This window comes from Anneissia japonica, unplaced genomic scaffold, assembly GCF_011630105.1.
Source record: "Anneissia japonica isolate Jap-2015-1 unplaced genomic scaffold, ASM1163010v1 scaffold1764_len714935_cov166, whole genome shotgun sequence".
Taxonomy (NCBI): Eukaryota; Metazoa; Echinodermata; class Crinoidea; order Comatulida; family Comatulidae; genus Anneissia; species Anneissia japonica.
This window is the reverse complement of record NW_022757468.1, coordinates 526483-537773: the sequence shown is the minus strand read 5'-3', so window position 1 is coordinate 537773 and position 11291 is coordinate 526483. Positions and strand designations below refer to the sequence as shown.

Here is an 11291-nt window from a genome sequence, read left to right as displayed (position 1 = left end):
ATACTCTCATGACAACCTAAAGACTGCTCCCGACGACAAATCGTGTCGGGCTGTACCGTACAATGCTGTCTGAGTTGGACTTTACAGGATACGCAATAAACAAATATGATGCTATTCATATGAATCTCTATGGAAAAGACAGATGAAATAATTGACACATCATTGTACATAGAAAAATAAACATACTCATTTTGGAAAATTTATTTACTATAAAATGTAGTGTTCAATTCATATTTGTGTTAATTTACATGTTATTGTAATTTTAAAGATTATTTAAATTTTAAATTATATAATACTATAATCATTTGTGGATTATGCTTTTTGGATCTGCCATCATTTTATTAAAATAAAATCACTGGGTGATTGACACATTAAACGTCTGTACCAGTGTTTGGCTTAGGAATATAGCGACCTATTGTCTCATCAGTTCTCTTCTCAAGATCTGTGATGTGGTGATTGAGCAGTTTCTCCAGATCGTTAGTGTGTTTCTTGTTTTCAGCAACAAAGCTACTCGTCACGGAAGCCCTGGAATTAGGACGCTGAAACAAATGTAGCAAAAAAAAATAATGATCGTCATCGATAATGCTACTCATTTACATTGCTTTAAACCTGCCTTTAACCACTAATAAATAGACAAAGGCAAACATATTTTTAATCATTACAAGAAACCCAAGTGGCTAGCATTAAAAAAAAACCAAAAAAACAATATACCTCATACTGGAAGGACTGTGACTGCGTTATAAGCTCTGGAAAACTGAGTAACTCTTGAGATGTATCCGGATTTTGGAAAAATTTATGCCTATTTGACGATGAATCTTTAAAAAAAAAGACCAATATATTACTTAAACATTTCAAACACACCTAGGTTGGCATTAGCTGCTAAACATGTTTGAGTTCACTTTAAAAAAAAACCACTTAAATGGTGAGCCTCTGAGCTGGTGTGATTCTATTTATTTAATAATATAGACGAATAGCAGAGTAGGGGATTATTTACTTTTAATAGGCCTAGGCATAATTTTAGGGCTCAAAGACAATTATACATAGTTAAGCTGAGAAGTATGAGGGTGAGGTGAGAGTAAAACCAAAAAAGCCCAGGCATCCTACATTGAATATTTGCTCATTAAAGTGTATGGTTTAGTAGTTAAAAATCAATGCATGTCACTATATTTTGCCAGATAGCACCCCTTACTAAATCAACAAGTCCCAGTTCTAGGCTTTCGATCCCCTATCAGCCTTCACCCCAGATGAAAGAAAAAAATTAAACTGAGATGATATTTCTTTTTCATACGTTTAATGGAATGTCTGCCTTCACTCTCATTGAAATGTGAACTCTCTTTATCTGCCTTTAACTTCTCAATTTGTGCTTCATATCGGTTGACTGTCTCACTAAGGCGGTTTTTCATCTCTTGAAGCTGGATTCTATGCTCAATCCTCAAGATTTCAAGTTTCCTAATAACAATAAAGAGAAACATTTTAAAATAGTATGTGTTGAAAATTACTACGACGAAGAAGAGGGAAAAGGAGAAGGGGAAAGAAAAACGAAGAATGGATATGCTGAAAGAAAGAGGCAAAGTGAGAAATGTGAAGAGAGAACAGAGGGTAGGTACTGTCTAAGATGGAAAATGAAGGAACAGAGGCAGTAAGAAAAGGGGCAGGAAAGATAATGGTGGCACAAAAAAAGGGAAGGGTATCAATATAGGAAAGGAAATAGTAGCAGGAAACTATTTTTGAGGAAGGGAGGGAATGGCAAAGAAAAAAAGAGAAAAAGATGAGGTATGTGAGCAGGGAAGAGCCCCACAAAATTGATTTAGGCTTAAAAAAAATTCATCAGATTCAGAAGGTGTTTTTTATACTAAACTATAAACCTTGCACTACATCAAAACTAGTATTATAGATTTAAATAGGTAAATCGCACCTCTCTTCATCTTCTTTCATCTCAGCAATGGAAATGTCTGCTTCTTGTAATTGGTTGCTCAGTCTTTCTCTTAGATTATGTTCAGCCGATTCCACTTGGTGTTGGAGTGTGTTTAGATGTTGTCTCAATAAGCTATTCTCTACCTGCACAATACAAATTTAAAGATGTATGTAGTAAAACTACTTACAATACTTTTATTGGTCTGTAACTAACTGTATATATTTTCACTAAAAGCCTGTAGCTGGGGGGTTCAAGAAGATGTTCCAAATAAACCCCTTTTTAAATGCCATTTTGAATTTTACTATTTTGAATTTGAAGTTGTTAAATTTAGTTCCAAACATTTGACATTTTGCAATAATTTAATGTATTGGATTTGGAGTGTTATGCAGACACACGATATTCACTCCAACCATGGTGGAGCTGAGGTTATTGTGGACTCAAACTGTCTTTTAAAGAAGAAAAAAAATAGAGTCCCCTACCCCAAATTTCTTAGAAATCCTGCCTACTGTTTTATTAAGCTCCCTGCTTTGAATAAAAGCTTTAGAACATCATTTTCTGTAAATGATTCCAAGAATAAATGTCCTGTTCCATCCCCCACCCCTAATTAAATGCCTACCCTACAAAAATAATTTGGGGAAAGCAATCAAAATATTAAGTAATCATGGTTTAGATGTTCTTAAAAAAAACATTAAAATGAAGAGTAAAACAACAGAGAATCATTATGAAAATAAACTTAGAAGTACTGTAGCACTACCAAAATCATGCCATTGGCTACTCAATGCCTTTAATTGCTTCAGTAAAAAAAATATTAACTTACTTGTATTTGATTCTTTGAATCTTCTAATCTTGAAGACTCTGTGAGTTTATTTTGTAATGTAGAAACTTTGGTGCTCAAATAAGCCACATCCTTGTCCCGATCGTGAAGGTCTTTTGTAAGTGAAGCAATTTCTTTGCGCATTCCTTCCAATGTAGACTGAAAGACATCTTCTTGACTCCTGCATTTCTCGGATAACTTTGGGTCAAAATTTGGTCACAGAATCAGAAAAGAGCAATTGTATATTGACTAATCAGAAGCCACATTCACACGTGTACTAATTCACAGAATGGGAAACAGGCCTGTTCACATGACCATCAATAAATGAGTGCAACCCCCCCACCCCCAACCAAATTGGAAAAGGTCCACATTATAAGACAGTTGAGAAAGTACTAAATATAGAATTTGTTATTTTCTGCAATAAAAAAATAAAAGATAATACTAAATCTTTACATTTTAACCAGCAATCTATCATTTGGCCAGAATTTGGGTATTACAGTTGCCATAGTAACAAAAAATCAAAGTAGCAATCCAACAGGCTCTGCCCCATCTTTTTACATCCACCCTCTCCCCACAGCATAGTTTTTTTAATCGGTGGATGAATAAATTTATACGCTGTAAACACCCACGAAAAGCTGAAAAAATTCTGAAGAAGACTTATTTACAGTGGGATTCTTCTGGTGGTGATTGGGCAGTACACTGGGGGACAATCCCCTACTCTTTTCCAACGAGTGTACAGTGTTCTTTAATATGCACATGGGCCATAATGTAGATGGGACCAACAGCTCTAAAGTCTCATCAGATTGTGAGCTACAGTATAGCAACTTGCATTTTAGCCCTCCTGCTGAAATACAAGGAGAGCAGCGATGGGAATTGAACCGGGGACCTAGAGATCTCTATGGTTCTGAGCACACACAGGACCCACCAATGAGCTAGATTGCTCTCTCTGATTATTTATGAGAAACAAACCTTCGTGTACGTATCATTCCGCTCTTTCAGCTCTGTTCCTTCAAGGTGTCTCAGTTCATCTATCTTACTTGCTAGCTCCAAATTAAGTTGAGCACATTCTCGGTGTGTGTCATCAAGACTATAAACACGATAACAATAATCAATCAACCAAGCACTACTCCATCAATCAACCACTCTTTAATCAATTAATAACCAATCAATCAATAACCAAATCAATTAATTACTACATAAATAAACAAATAAAAAAAAATAACAATAATCAATCAACCAAGCAATACTCCATCATTCAACCACTCTTTAATCAATTAATAACCAATCAATCAATAACCAAATCAATTAATTACTACATAAATAAACAAATAAAAAAAATAAATCAATTGATGACCTACATTCATTAATAAGATGGGACTACCTATACTTCTAGTAGAGAGTGTTACTGACCTGTGTTGAAGTCGAAGAATCTCATCCCGTAACGTTTTCTCATTTTCGTGTAGTTTTTTGTTCTCCCTCTGTTTTTCCTCCAACTGGTTTGCTAGTTGATCAAACTCCATTGACTCTTGCAATTTACTCTGAGATTTCAGTGTTCTGAAATATCAAAAGGAAAAAGATGGTCTGGTATGTTGCAATTGATCCCCTGCCTTCCCTACCCATCTAGTCGTATGGAGATATTCAGGTAATACAGGGGTGGATCCAGGGGGGAAGCAGGGTACCGTAAGTCCACTCCAAAACAAGCTATTTTATAATATTATAAAAATATAACAAAAATTTCATACGACATCCCCCATCCACTCAGTGCTTTACACTTCGGATTGGCCCCACCCAGATTTTTCTATGCCCCTGCAATACTGTAAAGTGTAAAGATCAAAAATTGTGTAGTACTGTAGTACACTAGTTTGTGTACAGGGTGTCGCAAAAATCTTGATACCTTTTTAAAACTTCATATCTCTGGTAATATAATTTGTAATGTAAAACTGAAAATGCAATTGGATAGAAAAAGCTTGTAGAATTAAACTTTCAATTACAGCTATCTATAATGTTGCCAAATTACAAACAAAAGTTTTCTAAACTGTAAAAGCACACATCTTACCAAAATGCAAAGAATTAAAAGAGAAAAGGGGAGGGATACACGTCTTTATTATCATATGATTAATCAGCAAACGCTCTAGTTTACCTTATAACATTGTCTTTGAGTGCCAGACTTTCTTGTAATTGTGATATTTCTTTATTTTGGAGATGGGTGTCTTCTTCGCTGACTTTTATAAGATCGTCACGTGACTGAATTTCAATACGCAGCTGTGTCATTTCATCTTCCAGCCGCTGTAAGGAGGAAACGTTTTATTTCGGATTAAACTTTAATGAAACAAAAACTTTATCAATCTTAAAGTGTAACAATTAAATTAGTGTATGGCTCTGTCCAGACTATCACAATTTCTTTGATAAAAAAACTGTTGAATGCCCATATATAGTCAGGATGTGCCCATATATAGTCATAATGTGCCTATATATGGTCATGATGTGATGTCATTATGACTATATTTAGGCACAAATACAAATTTTAATGTATCTTCACAAAAAATTGTCATTAAGCCGCATGTATCCCACAGACCATTTTTTGCCCACCTGTGCCTTAATTAATTTCACACATATAGGTTGTAGCTTTTATTGTTTTTAGTACCTGGACATCTTTATTCCTTCTTTGTAGTTCTGTCTTCATCCTTATATTTTCATCAGCAGTAGTTGTTTTTTTGCTAGTAATTTCTTGCAAATTGTCTTCTAAGGCAGCAATCCTGCTATCCCTCTCATTTAATTTATCATGAACCCGATTTAATTCAGCCTCACAGTAAACAACTCTGGACTTGTAATTAAGATCTTGCTGCTCATTTGCTTGCCTTGTTTTTGCCAATTCTTCCCGGTAGCTCTCCACTTGTTGCTAAAAAGTAACCAAAAATTAATGAAAATACTATTATTTGTATATGAAATCTATTTTGTACAAATCAAATTTGGACTTAAATTCACTGTGTGTGCCAGATAACAATTCTGGAAATATATACGAAATATATTGCACTGAACAATAACAACATCAATAACTATTCAAACAGTTTAATCTGGTTTGCTTATTATAGCTGTAGAACTGTTTCATCGATAGTAAACCAAGCACACTTGATGTACACTTACTGCGAGCTAAGTCAAAATTGATCATGTTAACAACATTGATGAAAGCTTGGAGTAAGTTTACATAAACTATGCTTGGTTTACTATCTCAATAAGCAGTTCTACAATATCAATAACAACATCAATATCAACAAACAATATCAACAACAATATCAACATCATTGAGAATATCTACAACACAATACAACAACAACAACATATAATCTAACAATCTTTTTAAAAAATTCTTTAATTTTGTGTATTCACCAGGAGCAGTTGATTTTTGTCTGCCAGAGTCTTCCTCTGAGATTCAAGACTCTCAACCTGGTGTTTATAGATCCTTCTCTGTGCTTCCCAAGCTTTAGCCTTCTCTTCAAAATCCTACAAAATCAAATAGGCTAACAGTTGAAAAAAATTACACTGGATTTTGAGGGCTGCATACAAGCAGGACCCCCTGCGCATGGTGATAACTACAAGATAACCAGCAGACAGCTGATACAGTTACAACATGCAAACATCATGAATCCGCTAGAGACGGCCATGAAAAAAAATTGTGACTGGTAGGTCGGAGACTGAATAAAATGTCTTTATAATTGTGAAACAGAACTTGTGTGACTGAGGCTATAATATAATTAGTGTGGAACAACTCTGATTTATAAAGCTTCACCAGATTTTATATTATTTTTAATTAAATAACAGTCGGTTAATTGACTTCATATTAAAAACTGTGTATGACAAACCGTAACTGAATTTGTAAAGGAAGTGTATATCAAATTTATACATTTAAAAATACAGTACAATATCAATATGTCATATATACATTTTGCCTAGACCTATGTCAAAAACCTCAATTCAGCATTTGGCTGCCAATGAATTTAATTTTTCCTCTATTTGTATATCTTTTTACTGAATAAAAGATGATATATAGACTATAGTTCTTGAATTTCATAAATTTATGATCAATTTTGTTTTATTGATAACTGTATAATGTCCTTTGTACTGAAAATGTACATTTTCAAATTTGTTTTTTTTTTTCTATATTAAATTTTTACTTTGTGTTAGTATTGTTTTGCTATAATGCAACCCATGAACCATTTTGAAGGTGAATATGTGAATATTGAATAAAATTACTTATATAAACAGTAGTACATGACCATTATTATCAATATTAGTGGCCACAACCTTGTTCCACTTATATACAGTAGTAAGGCATGATTAACAAACCTTAATGAGTAACTCAGCTTGAAGCAAATCAGTTTCTAGTCTACTTGCTTCTTCTATTTTGTCATCCCTGTGTTTCTGCGATGTAGCAGCCAGTCTGCTGTGATGTTTCTGTACTCTTTCATAATCCTTTTGTAGACCACTAAGCTGTAAAATAAAACAATATAAAGATGTGCTGCCTTATCTAAAAAAATTGGGAAAAAACCTCAAAAAAAAAAAAAAATTAATAAAAAAATAGTTCATAAAAAAGATCAATCAAGTTATTACATTCCAACCAGAAACTGATCAAAAAATGAATTAGATTTTGCTTATTTAAAGAGAATTTACTACAAATATTCTTTAATTGATTACCAGCCAATTTAAAAGTCCATTCAAATGAATAGGAAAGGTCTTCTTTAACTCTCTGTTACAGGTAATTCACATTTCTTATCAAATTTTTAGTTGTAAGTTAATAACTTACTTAAATATTATATAAAATTATGCAATTCAAATATGGAATTAAATTTACCAATTTGTTTAGTGAATGAGAGTCAAATATATCTCTTTTTTAAATAGTTTTTTAATTAATATTTAAATTTAATAATTTTAATGTATTTTAATTATTGTAGAGAATATATGTACCTGTGATTATTTTGTATTGTCCTTTACAAAGTATTAAATATTATTATATTACCCTTAATGTATCTGCAGACAATGGTTTTATTGATATAAATTATGTTGTAGCAAGACAACCAAAAGGAGACATAACATTCCAGACAGCAACTGACTGCGAATTGTTACTTTTACTTGAGCAACAAAACCATGTATTTTTTGGTATTAACATACATTTCAATACACACATAATATGAAATTACCTCCTTTCTTAGTTGCGATATCTGTTGATCATATTGTGTGGTTATATTTTGCTGGGACGATTCTGACATTTGCAGGCTGTGACGCAGTTGGCCAACCTAAAAAAAGATTTTTATATTCTATGAATGTTTATATTGGGAACAATCTATTACTGGTACATGTATTTTGTTGAAGTATTTTGCAAGAGTAAAATGCATATAAATAAACATATCTGTGGTTGTTTACTAAAATCTCCAATTTAGACGTAACCATTTGCGGCAAAGACAAGCCAAACGAGTTACTGGTCGCAAAATATGATTTTTAGTTATTAATACAGGGTTAAACAGTAAAATGAGAGCTATAAAATGGTAAAAAATCATTTAAATCTGACATTTCCTTATGAAGCAAGCATTTAAACATAGAGCTATTTAAAGAACAATATTTGATAAATCAGCCTTCAACGTTGATGATTTCGGGCATTTATCAGGCAGAAACCATCACCAAATTGTTGGTCATTACCTCTAAAACAAAATTTGTGATGAGTGACTAGTTTGGCTTGGCTTTGCCACATTTGAAGAAATTTAAAAGGGAATTTGTCTATTTAAATCAAGTTTGACATTTTGTCAGAACTTTTTTCATGATAAACAATTATGGGACAGAAAATTGATATTAATAACTAACAGTTTTGTCTCATTTTGTTTTCAAAAATAAACTGGGTTTCAGTCAATGCTAACAATAACATGTTTGAAATTGTCTTTCTAATTAACTATGCTAAACATCAATTTTCTTATGAATTAAAGGTACTACAACAAATTATTACCAAATAGGCCTACTATTCTCACACTGTAGCTAGAATACATCATACACAAAACACTCATAGTCTTCCTTGACATGATTCATTGAAACTATGTTTAATAATGGTGATGTATACAGTAGTTATTGATTAACAGTATATTAATATTTTTATTATTTTTCACCTTCCTGTTACATGTATTACGAGGGCATGACAATTAGTTAGAGGTGCTTGTAAAGTATGGATCCTGGAATTAAATTTTTGATGTTTTTGTGTCTCCTTTGTAAAGTCACAAAAAAAAAAAAATTATAATTATTATATAAATGACTATTGTTCAGTCCCCACATGAAAAAAAGAAGAATTAAATAAAGATCGGTTATTACAGTATGCCAAAATACCAGGTTGTTAAGTCATTAAAGTTAAAAATGAAAGGTTTCCACAGAAACATATTAGAGTGTATAAAGTGGAACCCAAAAATTCAATTATCAAAAAAAAAAAAAATGTTCAGATTAATAAGCTGAAAGTACAGTTAACGGAAAACATTACAATTGATACCTCTTTGTGCTTTGTTTCAATCTGAGCTCTGGAGGTTATTAACTCCTTGTCTTTGATATCAAGTCTTGCTTGCAATGCATGTATCTCCATCTCCCATTCCCTTTTACGACTGGCCATCATGATGTCTATCTGCCTCATTAATTCTTGAAGCTCAGACTCGCAAGAAGACAGTGGTCCACTGAATAACCTAGAAAATTAAGTACAATAAAAATGAAAAACAGACACCAATCAACAGTAGATCAACATATCATCCGTGCAATTACATACTTTAATTTTACAGTATGGTAATAGTATACAAATATCAAATTCATGAGGGGAATGGTGAAATCTACTGCCCCGAGGTGATGTGGAGACTGTAGCCTATCTTCCCGAGAACCATCATTACTGCACAGGCATTGCCTAGACGCTTGTCAAAATCCCAAAAAGGAAAGTGTGACCATATTGGAAAAAAATTGGGGTCAAATTGGGTCTTTTCCTGGACTTTGAGTATTACAAAAAAAACCCAAAAAAACATTCGGACGATGTTCTCCGATAATTTTTAAACCGTTTAATATATACATATTATCTTTATGTAATGTTATTTTTAATTTAATAAGACTCTGTGACCCGAGTGTTTAAATCTCCTAGGCTAGATGTGTCATAGTGTAGCTACCAGAACGCATGCAGAGAGGAGACTTGCGAGGCTTAGCTAGCCTAGGCTGTACACGCGGTGCATGCATTCTTCTTTAGTGTTCTGCCATCAAGGAGGTCCTTGGCTGCCAACTCCTCCACTGGCATCTTCCCTTCATTTCCACAAAAGGCCTCTTATCCTTTAAATTGCATAGCCAAAGTCCATAAATTGGGAAAAAAATTCTGTTTTATTAAATTTAGCATAACTCTATAAATACTCAACCAATTTTTGTATTCTTCCCATTAAATTAATGTGAAACTATATTTGAACTATATTTGAAGTCAATTGAAGGATATAATTTTTTGTGTGCTCCTGGGTCTAGGCCCCTCCCTAGGCCTAGCTACCTATCAGGGCCTAGGACTAAATATATAGGCTAGCCTAGGCCCTACCCTAGCTAGGCTACCTGGTCCTAGATAGCCTAAATTTCGGCTAAAACTAAATATGTGTGGAAATCTGCCCTTATTCATATCTTTTAGCTAGGCCCTAGGGTAGGCCGTTTGGCGATTCTCCCTACGCCTAAATAGGCCTAGGCCCTACGGTACGGGTATCAAGACTGGTAGGCCCAGTCGAAAATTCAGGCCTAGGCCCTAGCTAGCCAACCAAGCCTAGCAGGCAGGCCTACCTATCAAAAACCGTCCTCCGCGCGTGTAAATTGTGATGATGCCTAGGCCTACTCTGACACTATAACACTAGGCCCTACATACAAACAGACCCTACAATGTAATAAATTAGTTATACCTACATACCCAGCACGCTGAGCCTCCCTTTCGAATTCGCCCATGTTGGCTTCAAAATCAGACACCGGGGCCCTATCAAAATTTGAAAGATATTAAAGATTTCTATTTTTTTGCATTTTTTGTTTTCGCGGTAATTTGTTTGAATTTCTCTACTATGTAAAACAAATTTTTATGTCGGTGGTGGTGCTCTACAACTACACCGAATATGGAGCGTCATCGGATTGCAGTGTTCGACTGTGTCTCAACGGTCTGATTAAAAAAACTAAAAACAAAACAAAAAACAAAAAAAAAAAAACAATGCGAAACGAAACGAAACAACCCCCGCCTGAAACATAGATGAAACACAAAATACAAAATAATGAAAACTTTGTGTCGTATGCTCACTGGACAATTAACACAGTAAATTAGTCAAAATTAGACTCACCCCTTTTGGTGGCGCTGTTCATACGGTCGACACTGCTCGCTCGCTTTCTCAATTTGAATTTAGATAAAGACGTAAAGTCAAATACAATTAGGTCCAATACGGGCGCTCCTCAGGGAACTGTACTTTCCCCCTTTTTATTTAGCCTTTACACGGCTGACTACAGATCAGCACATTGTATGTGCCCTGTTATTAAATTTGCTGACGATACAGC

At 33.9% G+C, this 11291-nt stretch overlaps 1 protein-coding gene across 2 annotated transcripts; it reads right to left on the bottom strand.

Moving 5' to 3' along the window:
• Positions 1–177: 177 nt before the first annotated feature.
• LOC117124777 (centrosomal protein of 63 kDa-like) lies at positions 178–10824 on the bottom strand. 2 transcript variants are annotated; one of them, XM_033271106.1, is made up of 14 exons: positions 10666–10824; positions 9250–9436; positions 7925–8020; positions 7074–7217; positions 6117–6230; positions 5374–5628; positions 4870–5015; positions 4140–4283; positions 3699–3816; positions 2733–2927; positions 1916–2058; positions 1289–1449; positions 712–815; positions 178–539 (listed from the first exon to the last, which is right to left on the bottom strand). In XM_033271106.1, the coding sequence occupies exons 1-14, from the start codon at positions 10698–10700 to the stop codon at positions 372–374; spliced, it is 2010 nt and encodes a 669-aa protein (XP_033126997.1). In that variant the 5' UTR covers positions 10701–10824; the 3' UTR covers positions 178–371. The 2 variants fall into 2 exon arrangements, with proteins under 2 accessions (XP_033126997.1, XP_033126998.1); XM_033271107.1 differs by having other exon boundaries at positions 10658–10793.
• Between the last annotated feature and the right edge of the window lie 467 nt (positions 10825–11291).

Excerpts from the sequence above, each read along its gene's own strand:
- LOC117124777 (XM_033271106.1), bottom strand. The coding sequence starts at position 10,700 with ATGGGCGAATTCGAAAGGGAGGCTCAGCGTGCTGG. Across the intron at positions 6,231-7,073 it reads AAGCTGAGTTACTCATTAAG|GATTTTGAAGAGAAGGCTAA; the intron begins GTTTGTTAATCA and ends TTGATTTTGTAG. Across the intron at positions 540-711 it reads CACAGTCCTTCCAGTATGAG|CGTCCTAATTCCAGGGCTTC; the intron begins GTATATTGTTTT and ends CATTTGTTTCAG.